Raw genomic sequence first — 17,512 nt, 5'->3', positions numbered from 1 at the left:
GATCTACATGAAGTGGTTTCATTGGTCGTGTATTCATATATAAGGACAGGAAAGTTACGTCCAATTTGTTCTACTCTCTTTCCTATTCCCATCCTTCCTTCTTTCCCTCCATTTCCCTTTATCTAATCCAATATTTCTATTATTTCACCTCCCCACCTTCCTTGTTTGGGGTTAGCATCCATAAATCAGAGGGAACATTTGGCCTTTGTTTTTTTGGGGGGGATGAGCTTATTTCACCTACCAAGCTATGGAAACAACCTAGGTGTTCTTCAATGGATGAATGGATAAAGAGAATATGGTATAAATACACATTGGAATATTACTGAGTCATAAAGAAGAATGAAATCATGGCATTTGCGGTAAATGGATGAAACTGGAGAATATCATGCCCATAGCATTTTCTAATGAGCCCCACCCCACCCCCATGAGCATCAGCACTAAGCCGAGGAGGAAGTGTCAGAGGCAGAGGCAGAGGGGAGGTACTGGGATCAAGAGTGAGCAGGTTTATTTGCCTGGGGGTTTCCCTCCCGAGGGGGAAGTCCTCTATTATGGGGCACTCTCTGCCCCAGACTTCTGGCCAGCTGCCTCAACTTCCTCATCCCAATTCTCTCCTTCAGTCTTCTCATTCCCAGCTTCTGTTCCTGGCCCTCTGCCAAAACCAGTGACCTCCTTGTGTTGAAATTGTGGGCGCCACCAGGGATGCCTGCCTTGCAGGGGACTTCCAGTAGTACACTTTTCTGAATTCCATTCCCCTTTCACTTTCTGCCATGCCACAAGCCAAAGAGAGTGACCCACCTTGGCTCTGGCCTCATCTGCTGTCCACTCTCTTTACCTTTTCTGTCCCAAAGAGACTCCAAATCTCACCAGCTGCCCTGCCTCAGTGAGTTTAGACTTCTTCTGTTTCCTACTTGGGAAGCCCTTGCCTTTTCTTGATCTCCAGATCCATCCCCGTCATCCCTCTAACAGCACCTCCTTGATTTAGGTAGTGAAGCTTTTTCTGATAGGCCCACCATCCTTGCCTCCCCTGCACCCAGGACTGTCCTCTCAGCGACATCTGTCATTGCTCACTGCACAGCAACTTTCTGCAATTTCATCCGTGTCCGTGTCCATCTTTCATACTGGACTGTGAGCGTTGTTAAGGCAAAGGCACACCTTCATCTCTCTGGTACCTGCAGCTTTGCAGCTTCTCCAGGGAAGACAGCAATATGGCCATAGTGTTTATTACATACCAGGTGCATGCATAGCCACCTTACATGATTTAATTCAGTCAATACAACATTCATCAGCATTTTCCTTATTTTACAAATGAGGAAAGTGAGGCCGAAAGCTTGAGTGAATTGCCCTGGTCACACAGCTCCTATGGAGAAGAGAGAGAATTTGAAGCAGGTATTCTAGTTCTTAGCATTTGCGTCTTAACCACCATGCTGTATACAAGATTCTTGGTAGGGATGGTGACAGGAGACCGAGAGGGAAAGCATCCTCCCCTCGAGGAGCTCAGATCTCACCAGGGCTGCCGGAGCAAGAACACATATGCACACCCATTCACACAGAACATGGGAAAACTACAAGAAGAACTCTAACCAGGTGCTAAAATGTGTGCTACAGAATAATGCTTTTCAAACTTTAATGTGCATATGAGTCACTTGGGAATCTTATTTAAATGTATTTGGATTCCATCTCTATAAAGGAGGAGCCAAGACGATGCACGTCTCACAAATTCCCAAGTGATGTTGATGTCGATGGTCCAGGGACCACACTTTGAGTAGCAAAGGATGAGCTCTCTAAGCATTGAAGTAGGTCAGAAAAGGGAGATTTCAGTGTGGTCTGGAGAGGTCCTGGGACAGCTAGCCTGCTCCAGGCAGAGGGGAGGAAGAGAACCATCCTTCCATCCTTGCAAGGGTCATCCAGAGGTCTGGGAACAAGGGAGTGTCCCAAAGTTCCTGGATCGCCCTTAACAGTAAACTGCAGTAAGCAGAAGCTCCACATGTGAATGACCTGTATTTGAGAAATACCCTGTCCCGATCATGTCAGAAAACATTTTGCAAATTCAGAAATCAGAGCCAAAGGGAAGTCCTATGTGGTCTACCAGTAGCTACAGCCGTTACATGGGAACGAGTGGTTCCTCTTAGGGGAACATTTCTGCTGGCTCCAGGACTTTGTCCACCTATAAAGCTTAGTAATGGAAAATAAGGCATCCTTCAAGGAGGAAGCATTCTTGGGGAACACTGAAGAAGAAGCAGCTTCTGACCAAATCATGTTTCCTGGGATAGAGACCTTTGAAATCTATGGTAAAGTACCCGCTCCTAATAACAGAATTATCTGGTAATTCAGTCTTTCTGTTGTTGAGCTATAAGGAGACCAGTCGATAGAAAATCTAGATTTGCACCCTTATTGGGTTTTGCATCTGACTCTCACTATGCAAGTCTGGAATGTATCAGACTGGAATCTCTGGAATGCTATATAATAGATGTTATATCTTTAGCATTTAAGGTTTTTTTTCTTAAGCTTTGCCATTCTTAAATCTTAATTAAATATTTTTGCCTTGAATAAATGCTAGTGCTTATTAAATGCCCACTTTTTAATGAGTATCTTATTCTGATACACAGGTTGTATGTTAAATTAATGTGCAGAACTGAGGAGGTCAAAAACTTCTACTGTGCTGAAGCCAAGCACCACATGTTTTTTGGTGCAATTCCTTTAAAATTCTTCGACAGATTCTGTTGTGACTGAGGTGTTGATCCAGAAACACAGTCTTCATTTCATGTTGGTCAGGATATGTTCATAGCTTCAGAATTAGTTTGTCCTATATTGAACACAGGTTTTAAAAATTCATTCCACCCTGTTGTCTCTATTTTCTCCCTCAGTGTTACCCAGGTGATGTGTTGTTTTTTTTTTAATCTCCTAGAATCTGTAGCATTTTTAAGTCAGGGGTGGGTTTGCTTCCCACAGTCAGTCTCTTGATTTTTCCCATTCTAGAACATTCTCCTGGAATCATCTTCCAAGGTGATTAGGCATTCCCACTTCCAGGTTTTTCTGGACTTTGGGTGTGTGGAAATAACAGCCCTGGTCTGTCCCTTGGCCTGGTCTGGAATTGGTGGATGCAGGAAGATGAAGGGTTGGGGTGCTTTCTTAAGGAATTTATGGTAAAATGCAGAGAAAGGCATGTGTGTGTGTCACTGTAATCACTGTTAGCTGTTCAGAACTTTTCAGAATATAGAGTCCTGGATATGTGGCTTTATAGGGTATAGAAAGTGTTTTAGAAAAATCAGCTAATCAAACATGCTACCCCCTGGGCACCACGTGCAGCACGCAGGCAAGAGACATGAATGAACAGGACCATTGGCTTTGAGGAGTCCACACTTGGTGGTGGTGGCGTGAGGGCTCTCCATAAGCTGACCTTTTCCATACAGTTTGTCACCAGCTGTGACAAAGATTTTTACAGGACATTGTGGAAGGAGCTACCTGGTATGGGGCCTAGAAGTAGAGTCACTTCTAAAGTTAAAAGGGAAAAGGAGGTTAGTTACAGAGAGGGGAGTGTCTGGGGCAGGGGTGGGAGCCACATGTCTATATATAATAAGAAATACAAATGGCTCTATACTATGGGGCCAAATTTGGGTGGAGAAGCTCAGTGGAATTGAGGCAGGGACCAAGGAATATAGACTTTACCCTGAGAAGATGGAGGAGGTTGACATGGGGCTAAGAAGCCCTGGTTTGCATCTGAGTTGCTCGCTGTGGTAGATGGGAGACTGGGGGACAGGCTGGAAAGAGGTGAGGACAGAGAGGATCATGGCAGCAAGAGATGATGAGGGGCAGGGGCTTTATGGAAGGAAAAGGGAGAATGTCCTGGAGAAATATTAGAAGTCAGATCATGCATGGGGTGGTGGTGGGGGCCCTCTACAGGGAGGTGAGGGAAATGCAAGTCAGGAGCACATCCCAGATAGCTGACCTGGGTTGCGGGTGCCATGAACTAAAAATCGGACCAAAATACCAACACCCCTCCGTTATGCATGGAACATTTTCCTATCATGTGAATAACTTCCTGCCTTCTAATTCAAAGTTCATGGAACATATGGAACTTTCCAGATGAGTATCATTATGAGCTGTAATGACTGTGGGGCTCTGAAACACAGTGACCCCTCAGGGTTCATCACATTGATTAAGATGACTTGTTTCATTACTGATGCTCCCAACAACTTTATTTCTGTTTAGCCTGCTAAAGATCTTTCCTGCTTTTTTCTTTCTTCTTTTTCTCCTTTCTGTTTCTCTCTCTCCCCCCATCCTCGCTCCCTTCTTTCCTTTTTTCTTTCTCTTTTCTACCAATATAGTTGTTTGATTGTGTGTTTGCTTCTTCACCCAGAGTTCACCAAAAACATCACTGGAAAACATTGGCCATATCATGTTCTCATTTATTTTTGTCCATTCTTGCTGGTGTTGAAATATAAACGATTACCTTCCCCTGCTTGAAAACACATAAAACTTTTTTTAACAACTCAACAATACCATGAGGGGTGTTTTATACATACTCTGAAGCAACTTTTAGAAAGAAGCTTCAGAAACTTTTGAAATGTAATCATTTTATCTAAAATTAATCTAAAAATGGCAATGAGTATGAATTTTGCAGGTTATTTTTTAAGCAAAATAGTCTGTCTCCCTCCCTCTGGCCATTGTGTGACATCACACCTTCTCCCTCCAAGCTGCCCAGTAGTAGCAAGCCCCACTCTGTTCCTTTATCACCTCTGCAAGCAGGGTGCTCTTTTTTTGTTGTTCTTACCAACTTTTTTTTTTTTTGGTACTTCGGATTGAACTCAGGGGCACTCAACCACTGAGCCACATACCCAGCACTATTTTATATTTTATTTGGAGACAGGGTCTCACTGAGTTGCTTAGCACCTCACCTTTGCTGAGGCTGGCTTTGAACTTGCGATCCTCCTGCCTCAGCCTCATAAGCCGCTGGGATTACAGGTGTGCGCCACCATGCCCAGCCTTACCAACTTTATGTGATAGAATTGAAAAACAAAAATTGTATAGGTTTACAGTATAACTGCGATGATTTGATATACATTGTGAAATGATCACACAATGATTGCTTTGGTACCTGAGGGGACCAGACATTCCTGTGGCTCTCGTCGCACTTAGGGTTTAACAGAAACCCAGGTCCTTTCTGGGTCTAGTGTTCTGCCCCATCTCCCACCTCAACCACGGAGCATTTGAGTTGGAATGAGAGATTTCTATTTATGTCTGTGGACTATATATCTTTCTGGGATGTACCTGTTTCTACATTTTTGAAAATTAAGAACATTTGTCTAGCTTGGGTCTTCCTGATCCTCCTACTGTGTCTGTACCTCGAGGAGGACTGTGTTTCAATCAGATTTTTCACCACCGTGACCAAAAGACCTGAAAATAACAATTAGAGGAATAAAAGTTTATTTGGAGGCTCATGGTTTCAGAGATCTCAGTCCATAGGCAGCCAATTCCATTCCTTTGGCGGAAGAGTGTGGTGGAGGAAAGTGGCTGGGGACATGGCACCAGGAAGCAGAGAGAGAGAGAGAGAGACCTCTCCTCACCAGGACAAAATATAAACCCCAAACGTGTCCCCAGTCACCCACCTCCTCCAACCACAACCTACCTCCCCCTACCAGGGGATTAATTCTCCAATTGGGTTAAGGTTCTCATAACAGTCTTTTCCCCTCTGAACCCTCATGCATTGTCTCACACATGAGCTTTGGGGGGACACCTCACATCTCAACCATAATATTCCACCCTTGTCCCTCAAAGCTCATGTGTGTCTCACAATGCAAAAAATATTTAGTCCATTTTCAAGAGTCCCCATAGTCAGCTGTTCCAGGAGTGCCCCCAAATCCAAGTTCAAAGTCTCTTTTGAAAATCAAGGCAGACTCTCAGCATGAGCTCCTGTAAAAATCAGAAGCAAGTTACATGTATCCAATACACAAAGGTACAGAGTAAACATTTCCCTTCCACATGGGAGAAATAGGGGCACAGAAAGAAAGGAGGAGACCAAAGCAAGATCAAAATCCAGCTGGACAAGCAAGTCCCGTAGCTCCACGTTCAGCATCCGGGGCGCAGGGCATCCTGACATCCTCTCCAAAGAGCTTGGGTAGCTCCACCCCTATGGCTTTGCGGGTAGCAACCCACATGGCCTCTCAATTCTCTTGGCTCAATTCCTGCAGCTTTTCTAGGCAGACATTCTGCAGTACTGGTATGTCTTCATCTTGGGGGTCTCTATAGTAGCTTCAGCTTCTTCCTCACATCTCTACATCACCCCTTCAGAAGGTTCCTGCAGACTCTGACCCTGCTACACTTTGCCTAGCCTCTCAGGCCTTCCATTAAAATCTTGATGGACGCCTCCATCACCCCCTAACTCCAGCCTCCTGCAGTCACCACCTAATTAATCCCTATCAGCAGTTGAATGCTCTGATTAGGTGAAGGCTCTCATGACCCCATCATTTCACCTCTGAACATTCTTGCATTCTTGCACGTGAGCCTTTGGAGGACACCTCATATCTAAACCACAAGAGACTTTTCCACATCTGTGGGCTCTTGTGAGTCTAGCACACGGAACACAGGATTTCTCACCAACTTTAAGCTTCCCGTCCTTTTTCACAGTATTATTCCCCCACCCATTTCAGTCTAAAGAAGAACTTTTTGTTTTGTCAGCAAAGAAGACTCCAACAAAATATCAGTAGAAAAATCAAGGCTTCATTGTTTGCTATCATTGGTATTATTTATTGGGTCCCAGCCGGGCATATAGCTGGCCCTTCTTTCTGCTCTAAAGATGATCCAAGGACACTTTTAAACATTCCCCTAAGACATCCTAGTCCTCAAGTCCAGACGGGTTCTGTTCTGCTAATGTGACTGCTGCCACTTCATGTAATAATTCTGACCTCGTTTGCCATGTTACTATTTCTCATCATCTTTTAAATATCTGATTTTACCACATACTCTTTTTTTAAACTTTTCATTGTGAAATAATTACACCAATTCACAGAATGTTGCAAAATACTTAAAGGAAGGTCTTAATGACCTTCACCCAATTTCCTTCAGCAGTAGCATCTTATATAGCTTTAGTATGTCACAGCCAGGAAATTGCTGTGATTCAGTTTCTCCTCGCTGTTTGTGTGTATGTCTGAAGTTCCATGCATCTCTGTGCTTTATGACCACACATACCTCTCAGTCCTACATAGCAATTATTAACCCCAGCAACTACTAATCAATTTCTCATCTCTATAATTTTGCTATGTTAAAAATGGTATATAAACAAATTGCACAGTATATAACTTTTCAAAGATTGATAAGTTTTTTTTACACATAGCATAATTCCCTTGAGATCCATTCAATTTGTTGGGTATCAATATAGGTTTTTTAAAAAAAATTAATGAGGATACATGCTATGACAGGAATGTTCCACAGTATGACTGCTCATTCATCAAAGGACACTTAGGATGTTTCCAGTTTGGGGCTATTATAGATAAGATAGCAACAGCCATTTATGGAAAAGTTTTTGTGTGAACATGAATTTTCATTTCTCTAGGATAAATGTCCAAAAGTATGTTGCTGGGTTCTAAGTGTATGTCTGGTTTTACAAAAACCAGTCAATGTGTTTTCCAGTACAACTGGACCATTTTACCTTCCTACCTGCAATGTAAAGCTGATCCAGGGTCTTCACAAGCCCAGCATTTGGCATTCTATTTTTAAAATTTTATCCATTCCCATAGATACGCAGTGATTTCTCATTCTAGTTTTAATGTTGAATCTTGTTTCAGGTGCGTATTTGCCATTCGTACACTCTCTTCATTGAAATGTCTTTTTGTGTCTTTTGCCTGTGTTTTAATTGGATCATTTGGGTTTTTGTTGTTCAGTTTAGGTCTGTGTGCTTTTTCCAGTGTTGGGGATCACAACCCAGGGTCTCACACATGCTAGGCAATGGCTCTGCCACAGAGATGAATCCACAGCTCTAAGAGTCCTTGATGCAGTTTAGATACGAATCCTTTGCCAGATATTTGGTCTGTAGATAGTTTCTCCCGTCTATAACTTGTGATTTTATCTTCTTAACAGGGTCTTTTGCACAGCAAGCATCTTTAATTCTGATGAGGCCCATCCAATTTAACAATCTTCCATTTGTAGTTTGTGCTTTTGGTCCAATCTGAGAACTTTTCACCTAGCCCTAGTGCTGATTTTCTTCTATGTTGCATTCTAAAATTTTTATAGTTTTACTTCTTAAAATTAAATCTATGATCCATCTCGAGTTGTTTTTCACGAGATATGAGGGGTTTTTTTGTTGTTGTTTTTAATTTTTGTGTTTGTTTTCTTGCCAGTGGATGCCCAGTTGTTTCAGCATCATAGGTTGAAAAGGCTGTTCTTCCCCACATTGAATTGCATTTTCATCTCTCTGGGATTTTGATAGAAATTGTGTTACACCTGTAGGTTGACTTAGGGCTAACTGGCATCTTTACTATGTTCATGCTTTTATCCATGAACATAGAATGTCTCTTCATTTATTTAAGTATTTTTGCTTCTTTTTTAAGTCAGAATTTTGTAATTTTAAAAAATCAATTGGGCAAATTTATGTGAGTTTATTTCTGGTTTCTTTCTTTTGTTCCATTGACCTATGTGACTATCTCCGTCCCATTATCAACTGTTTTGATTAGTGTGCTTATAAGACTTGATGTCAGGTGGATTTATTCCTCATGTTTTATTCTTTTTATTTTCAAGGTTGTTTTAGTTATTCCAGGGCCTGGCCTTTCCATATAATTTTTAATATCAACTTTTCTGTACCAACAAAAAACCTTTCTGGAATTTTAGTAGGAATTGCACTACTACATCTATGTGTAAATGTAGGGAGAATTGACATCTTTACAATATTCAGGCTTGAATCCATTAAGACCTAGTCCATATGTCTCTTCATTTATTTAAGTCTTTGATTTTGATTTTTTTAACCAGAATTTTGTAATTTTCCGTATTCAGATCCTATATATGTTTTCTTAGATTTACATCTCAATATTTTATTTTCTTTGGAGTAATTATCAATGCTACTGTGTTTTGATTTTGGTTTTCACTTATATTTTGTTAGTATATAGAAAAAGGATTGACTTTTATATGCTGATCCTAATCTTACAACTTTGGTGAATTTATTTCTTTTTAGGAGGTTTTTGTAGTTCTTTTGGATTATCTATATAGTCACATCTCTTGCAGATAAGAATATACTTATTTATTTGTTCTTTCCAATATCTTTTTTTTTTTACTTTTTGCACTGGCTAGAATTTTCCAGTACTATATTATAGTAAGATGGAAAGAATGGACATGCTTAGCTTGCTCCCAATATGAAGGGAAAAGATTATATTCTGCCTTTCATAATTAAGTCTAATGTTAGCTTTAGATATTTTGTACATGCTATTTTTCTTTTTAAGTTGAGAGTCTGTTGAAAGTTTGTAGTCAAGTTCTCTAGGAGGTTTTTTTTTTTAGTTATTCATGGACCCACAATATCTTTGTTAATTCACTTTTATGTGGTGCTGAGGATCAAACCCAGTGCCCACATGTGTGAGGCCAGCACTCTATCACTAAGCCACAACCCCAGCCCCTGAGAGTTTTCAATATGAGGCTATTTTTATGTATTATGTGTATGAATCATGTGAGTTTTGCTATGACTTATATTTTGTCAAGTGCCTTTTCTGCTTTTTCTTTATGGTTTTTCATCTTAACTTGTTGATCTGGCATATTGTTTTGACTGATTCTCAAATATTGAACTATCCTTGCATATCTGAAGAGATCCCACTTGGTAATGACATATAATTCCTTTTAAACATTGCTTACTATGATTTATTAATATTTTGCTAATATTTTTTATGTCAAAGTCCATGAGTCATATTGGTATTTAGCTTTCTGAGGACTTTTTTTTTGTGTACTGCCTTGTTTGATTTTCATATCAGAATAATTCTGACTTCACAAAATGATTTGGGAAGTATTCCTTCCTCTTTCATTTCTATACTATATGTATAGAATAGATCCTAATTCTTTTTTTAAATGGTTATTAGGACACTCAAGAAAAACCATCTGGATCTAAATATTTCTTTTTGAGGAGCTTATGAATTAAAAATTAAATTTATTTAGTGGTTATAGATATTTGAATTATCTATTTTTATCTTGGTTATAGTTTGGTAGTTTTTGACTTTTGAAGAATTGGACAATTTCCTTTAACTTAAGCACAAAGTTAGTATTAGTATGCTCCTACTTTTTATTAATGGCAACATGGTCTGTAGTAAAATTCCATCTCATTTTTTGTATTAAAGATTTGTGTCTTTTTTCTTTGCTATCTTTGTGAATCTCGCACAAGGTTTGTCAATTTTAGTGATTTTGTTCAAAGAAACTCGTTTTTGTTTCATTGCTTTTCTTTTTGTCTTTCTATTTAAAATTAACTGATATCTGTTTTATCTTTAAGATTTTTCCCTTGGATTATAAGGGTTTACTTTGTTCTTCTTTCCTAGTTTTTTAAGGTAAAAACTTAATCTGTTGATGTGAGGCCTTTTTCACTTTTAATGTAAGCGATTCATGCTACTCATTTCCTTTTTAGTGCAACTTTAGCCACATAAACTTTGATCTATTGTAGTTTTCATTAAAATTTTCTTTGAGACTTTCTCTAGGACTCACATTTTATTTAAAAGTACTTTTTGAAATTTCCAAATATGTGGAGGTTTTCCTCTTGTATATCCGTTATAGAGTAGCCTTTTATTATTTTATTGTAAAAGAGTATATACTCTGTAGGGCCTTGGTCTCCCCCCTCATCTTGTCAATGTTTGTTTTATATTCACATCTATCTTGGTGAATGTTATGGGTGTGCTTGAAAAGAATATGTGTTCTGCTGTTACTCCCTGAAGTGTTCTCTTAGCATTCATTAGGGCCTGTGGGTTAATGTCTGCAGTTCTTCTGTGTCTTTGCCAACTTTCTATCAAATAATGACAGCAGGATATTAAAAGTCTTCAATTGCAGTTGTGGATTTTGAAGTCCTGCTGTTAAGTTTCTTAGAGAAAACATATACGTGTGTCTTGTTTTATAATCTAGTCTGCTGGTCTCTGTCTTCTGATTGGAATATTTAGGCCATTTACATATAATTCCTGATATGATAGGTTTTAAATCTGTCATCTTATTTTGTAATTTCTGTTTTTTCCCTCCATTTCTCATTCATTTATTTTTTTCTTTATTTAAGCTTCCAATGGATCATCTGAACAATTTTTAATTTCACGTTGATTTATTCATAGTTTTTTTTTTTTTTTTTTTTTTTTTTTTGTGTGTGTGTGTGTGTGTGTGGTGCTGGAGATTGAACCCAGGGCCTTGTGCATGCGAGGCAAGCACTCTACCAACTGAGCCATATCCCCAGTCCCTATTTGTAGTATTTTTGAGTATATTACTTTGAATAGTTTTCTGAAGAGTTTCTCTGGGTATTGCAATAGACATGCAGTATGTGTCACAGTCTATTGTTATCAACATTTTACCACTTCAAATGTAGAAATCTTATTTTCATTTGTGTGCTTTAACTTTTTCCACTTTTAAAATATGATCATCTTATTTCCTCTGCATACATTGAACACCATATCAGATAATATTGTAATTTTTTCCACCATTCAATGTGATTTTAGAAATTCATGAAGAGAAAGATGGCTTAACATAGATCCCTTTTTACTATTCTATTATTTTATTTCTTTTTTTGAAATACTAGGCATTCTTCAGTTATCATTTCCTGTTTAGAAAACTTTTTTCATTCTTCTTTAAAGTAATATCTGTAAGCAATAAAATTTCTTTATTTTTCACTGTATGATAATGTCTTTATTTCCCATTCATTCCTGAAGGGTATTTTCGTTGACAATGGAATTCATGGTTGGCAATTGCTTTCTTAGAACACAAAATATTTTGTGCCACTTATGTCTAGTCTCCATAGTTTCAGATGAAAAATCTGCTGTCATTCATATCAGTATTGATTTATAGGAAATGTGTCATTTCTCTCTGACTGCTTTCAAGATTTTCAAATTGCTCTGTATTTTTTCATATTGTATTTTTTTCCCACTTCAGCTCAGTTTCTTTAATCTGTAGATTTAGAAGGGAATTTGGGAAATTTTTAAGCCATTATTTCTTTGAATACTTTTCATCCCTACACTCTTTCTGGACTTTAGTGATGTGCATGCTGGGCATTTTGTTATTGACCCAAGGCCTCTGAGGCTCTGTTTATGAATTTTCAGTTGATTTCCTCTGTTTTTTTCTTCACATTGGGTAATTTCTATTCTTCTTTCATTGACTTCATTTAATGTTCCTTCTATCACATTTATGATGCTATTCAACTCATTTAGTGAGTTAAAAAAATTTTAATTTTATTTTTTTCAATTTGTTTCTTTTCTATATATCTTGTACTTCTTTGTTTTGAGAATATTCATGATTGCTCATTAAAGCATTAAGTGATGGCTACTTTAAAATTCTTTTTTTTTAAGAGGGAGAGAGAGAGAATTTTTTAATATTTACTTTTTAGTTTTTGGTGGACACAACATCTTTATTTTATTTTTATGTGGTGCTGAGGATCGAACCCAGCGCCCCGCACATGCCAGGCGAGCGCGTTACCGCTAGAGCCACATCCCTAGCCCTACTTTAAAATTCTTGTTGAATAATTCCTGAAAGCTGTTGATTCCCTTTTCTTATTTGAGTTGTAATTTCTTCTGTTACTGGTATGATGGGTAAATTTCACTGTATGCTATGCATTTTGCATAGTATGTTGGAGACTTTGGCTCCTACTTAAATCTTTAGTTTAGGTTTATTATGTAGGTTCTGGTCTGCTATCATGGGCAGAGGGTCCAATGACAGTCTAGGTTTCAGTGCCCTGTCTTGCTATTCACGTCTGCTGTTTGCTGGGTGCCCTGACATTTTTTTCCCCACCCGTTGCTGGTGTTGCTTCTGAAGGCAGAAGGCAGTTCTGCACAATGCCTGGTAGTATTAGCTGGAGAATAGATCACCTTTAGGACAGGCACCACTTCTCTGGGTCTGCTCAGCAGGCAGCCCAGTGTCAAGTGGACTGGTGGACAGCTTGACATCCACTAGTGTGTGTGTGTTAGGGCAGAAGAACCTACCAAGGTCCTTCTGCTGTGAGGAGATGGCAGGCCTGGGAAGACTAGAGTTAGTGGGCAGCCATTTTTTAATGCATCGGTATCTTTTATGGGATTGAAATACTTTTGTTTTCCTCTGGAGTCATATCTTCATTGTGAGTCGGACAATAGAGCTGTTAGATTTCTGAAAATTGCTTCCCTAAAATCCCTGCCAGACCCCCTGGATTACTCCAGGGAAGCCCATTCTGATTTACCACAGGCTATTCTCATTCTCTCATCTCATTCAGCCATTCCTCATTGGCCAAACCAGCATAGATACTTCCTTTGTGGTTTCTTCCACCCTCAAAGAGATGAAGTGATCAGTGTAGAGGCTGGAGACTTCACCAGATCCTCCACTTTGTACACAGTGAGTTGGATATGACCACAGATCCCAAGTCCCCAGTTCCTAAAATGCCTCCTCGGAGGCCAGGTGGTAGCTCTGAATTGTAAAACCATTCTAACCCTGTGTGGAAAGCCATGCACTACTCCAACAATACTACCTTTCCTCTTTTCTCTCACTTTATCTTCATTCAAATGCCTTCCCCTATGCTCCCACCATCTTGTTTTAGAATAGATTTCCATGATTGCTCTCACCCACACCCCAGCCTCTGTAATACCTGTGTCCATTCTTACCACATGCTTCATTTCATTGGGTTTAGATACTATCTATGAGACAGGATCTTGTGTCAAATGTGAGATGTCACTTTCACATCACCTGCCTCACCATGATGACACGTGGCTCCCCAAGTCTCTGAGTTGCATTCCAGATGTTTTTCCAACGTTCCACTCTGGCTGTGTCCAACTCGGCACATGTTCAGCACCCAATGCTCTCCAGCTATTCATTTACTCACTCATTCATTTATTCACTCTGTCCTCATCTTCCAGCACTTCCTGTGTGCCAGACACCATGTGGATTCTGGAATACAGAAAAAGAAGCTTCCCAGCCATTTGGGAAGACCAACATATATACAATTCAGGATAGATACAATGACCCAATTCAGGGTGATTGGTGTCATATCAGAGGAAGAAAGAGGGATGTGGGGAAGCAGAAAGGGTTCCAACCAGCCCAGGAGACCAGAGAAAGACTCTAGAAGCAGAAAAGGCTCCACTCTGCTCCCAGAGAATGAGCAGAAGCTGGTCATGTGGCAGGAAGGAGGAAAAGTCCTGTATTTAGAGGAAGTGTTTTGATTCCCAAAGTCTGGGAGGAGGAAGATTGCTTCCACTTCATTTAAACACATGGATTCATTAATTTATTCCACAAACACCACTGAGAACATAATTTGAGTTAGACATGGTTCTGGGGCTTTAACAGTGAACAAGATGGCGTAACATCCCTTCCAGCTGGTGACACATGGCGTGGAAGTTTGAATGCTCAGCCACACCAGTGAGTGACCAACAGTGGCCCTTGCCTTGTGGCAAAAATAAGGATCCTGGGGAAGATGTCACATCTTTGCCACATGACTTTCTAGGGAGACCTCTGCTCACATGAATGTGGCTGGTACAGGCTGGGTCCTCTGCTCTCTGCTCTCTGCAGCAGCTGTAACTGCCTGGCTTATGTTTCAGATTCAAAGCCCAAGAAGAGAAATGGGATGAACTGCTTCATGGCCATAGTGGCCGTTTACTTGATTGTGCTCACGGCAGGTGCTGCGTTGCTGGTGGTCCAAGGTAAAGTCATCTTGGTCCTGTGGGGTCCCTCCTGGGATGGTGAACTGGCTACTCTGATTCTGGGCTCAGGCTGAGAGAAGAGTCCTAGGACAATTGCTGCCTATTGGCTGGCCCATTGGGTAGAGAGCCCAGCCCCTGAGCCACTACATTGTTGGAGAGGAAAAAGTAGTGGGGGTGGGTAGTGAGAATGCAGTTGGGGACTTGTGTGTATGTGAGCAGTGAAAGATGTTCTGACTTCACTGGGGGTTTACCGCATGCATCTGACATGGAGGATTCCCAGCCTCTGGAAATCCAGCCGATCTAAGTGCCCATTAAACATGATTTTACATTCAGAGTGTCAATTTCAAATGTTAAAGTCACAAAGCAATTCCATCCACAGACACTGAAGCCACTCAAGAATATCACGTGCACAGTTGTCATAAACACTCGTCACAAACACATGAAGGTTACACTTGAATGCTACTTGTACGTCTTCAGGTCCAACCAACTTAGTTGTCATGCACTGACACCCAGAGTGTTCAAGGGGGTCTGAGTGAAAGTTGGGGATTGACAGTAGACACTGTGGGCACACTCTTAGTCCATGCAGGAATGTTCTGGGTATGTAAGGCCATGCCTGACTGTACGAGGACACTTCTAGATGTGTCCTTGTACACACACACACACACAAAAAAAAAAAAAAAAAAAAAGCTCTGTGCTTACACCAGGTCTCGACAGCACATGGAATTTCTTCAGAACACACATGACACAAGAATGTCAGGGCTGTGTTCCAATGATTGGGTTTAATGAGGTCTCTAAAGGGATGATGTGGGGTGGGGGTCCAGTTCTGAATCTGCAGGAGCGCCTGTGGGCCCTGGAGTCGTACTTTCCCAATACAACGCTGACGGCGGAGGACAGACAAACCTCCTGGCTACCTTCAGCGCACCGCCAAATATTCCTGGCTCCGAGTGTATCCGAGCTGCAGGACCTGCAGGCCCAGATGGTCCAGGTTCGCGGCAGCCAGGAGCGGCTTCTTCAGCGGATAGACAGCTTCACCCAGAACCCAGGTTTGGCCTTCCCTCCTCTGGTTGGGACTCCTCAGAGAAGGATGGGGAAGGAGGAGCTGTTTCTTCATGCAGTGAGGCTGGCAAGACGGGCTTCCAGGACCTGGGACTCTGGGGATGAGGAGGCAGGGGGTGAGAGCCATGTGAGATCAGCATGAAAATACAGGCTTCTGGGAGGCTGCATATAGGCCTCTGGAGACAGAGGGGTCAGGAACCAGGGGACTAAGGGCATAACCCAGGTGAAGGGCAGACTCCAAGAGCCACAGACTGCAGCCACCATCCCAAGGCCAATTCTGAGTTACCAGACTGATCCAGAACATTTAGGAGAATAGGTGAGATGCAGTCTGGGACGATTCCCAGGCACACTCCCATGCAGCCGCCTACCTTGACCTGCAGTTGGAGAGAGATGGATGAAGACTCCAAGTTGGTCCAGACAGAGTGGGGACCTGGGAAGGGAGAGGGCAGGGGGACCTACTGGGGAAAATAGGGGGGGTTAGACGATAGAAGAAAGTGGATCCAAAGGTGAACATGACAGGGATTCTCCTTCCCTCAGTCCTCTTGGATCTGGGGCGTGGCCTCCTCTATTCTCTCAGGTTGACCCACCACAGGAAGAACTTTGCCCTTGGCTGGTTTGGGCAAAACAAGTGCCTAGGTGTGACCTGACTGTCACAGAGTTACACTGTGACACAAAGCTCTGGACCCGTGTCAAGAGCAAGCAGGAGCTTAGGAGGGTGACCCCATGACTGTGCCCTGGACACAAGGTCCAGGAGGGTAAGATGCTATTTTAGTCAGCTTTTTCACTGCTGTGACCAAAAGACCTGATCGGAAAAACTGTAGAGAAGGAAGAGTTTACTTGAGGGCTCAGGGTTTCGGAGGTCTCAGTCCATTGACAGCAGCCTCCATTCCTTCAGGCTCAAGGCAAGGCTGAACATCATGGTGGAAGAAGGTGGCCAAGGGAAGCAGTTTACTCAGTGATCGGAAAGCAGGGAGAGACTCCACTGGCCAGATGCAAATATATACCCCAAAGCCACGCCCCAATTCCCACCTCCTCCAGCCACACCCTACCCACTGACAGTTATCACCCAGTAATTCCCATCAGGGGATTATTTCACTGATTGGGTTCAGACTCTCTTATGAGTGGAGAGGGGATTTCCAATCATTTCTCCTCTAAACCTTCTTGCATTATCTCACACATGAGCTTTTGGGGGACACCTCACATCTACACCATAATAAATGCTGTGGCCTCCCCAGGAAATGAAAATGAAGGCTGAGTCAGGATGTAAGGAGGGGCTAGTGGGCAGATGGATGGAGCCCAGGTTTGGACATTCAGACACCATGGGAGTTTCTTTCTTAAAACATGAAGGAGCTGGTTTTGACTGAGGCGACCCTTCCTAGACCCTAAGAACCTCTGTGAGCTGGTTTGGGGCAGAGTACCCCTTTCCACACTCCTGTGCCCCCCAGGGTTCTGCTTCCTGGGAGACTACAAGTAAGATACACACTACTAGCAGAGTGTCCACTCGACATCTCCTTCCAAGAACTTTCTCCTGAACACATCCAGGGTGTGGATCTTCTCACTCAAACGCCCCTAGTCTGGTTGAAGTTTCTGCTCCCCACATGGGTGGTCCCACTTTCTATTATAGAACACAGGAGATCTCTGGGGGATGTGGGGAT

At 41.6% G+C, this 17,512-nt stretch overlaps 1 protein-coding gene across 1 annotated transcript in view; it reads left to right on the top strand.

The window, feature by feature from the left end:
- The first annotated feature begins 2,179 nt into the window (after positions 1-2,179).
- Positions 2,180-17,512, top strand: part of Marco (macrophage receptor with collagenous structure) — a 38,441-nt gene continuing 23,108 nt past the window's right edge. Inside the window, exons 1-3 of the mRNA XM_071619408.1 lie at positions 2,180-2,288; positions 14,700-14,801; positions 15,623-15,844. Coding sequence (XP_071475509.1) covers positions 2,180-2,288; positions 14,700-14,801; positions 15,623-15,844 — 433 coding nt within the window. The remainder of the gene's footprint in view (positions 2,289-14,699; positions 14,802-15,622; positions 15,845-17,512) is intronic.

Source organism: Marmota flaviventris, chromosome 11, assembly GCF_047511675.1.
Source record: "Marmota flaviventris isolate mMarFla1 chromosome 11, mMarFla1.hap1, whole genome shotgun sequence".
NCBI classification, from domain to species: Eukaryota; Metazoa; Chordata; class Mammalia; order Rodentia; family Sciuridae; genus Marmota; species Marmota flaviventris.
The sequence above is the reverse complement of the archived record's forward strand: the minus strand, read 5'-3'. Positions and strand labels throughout refer to the sequence as shown.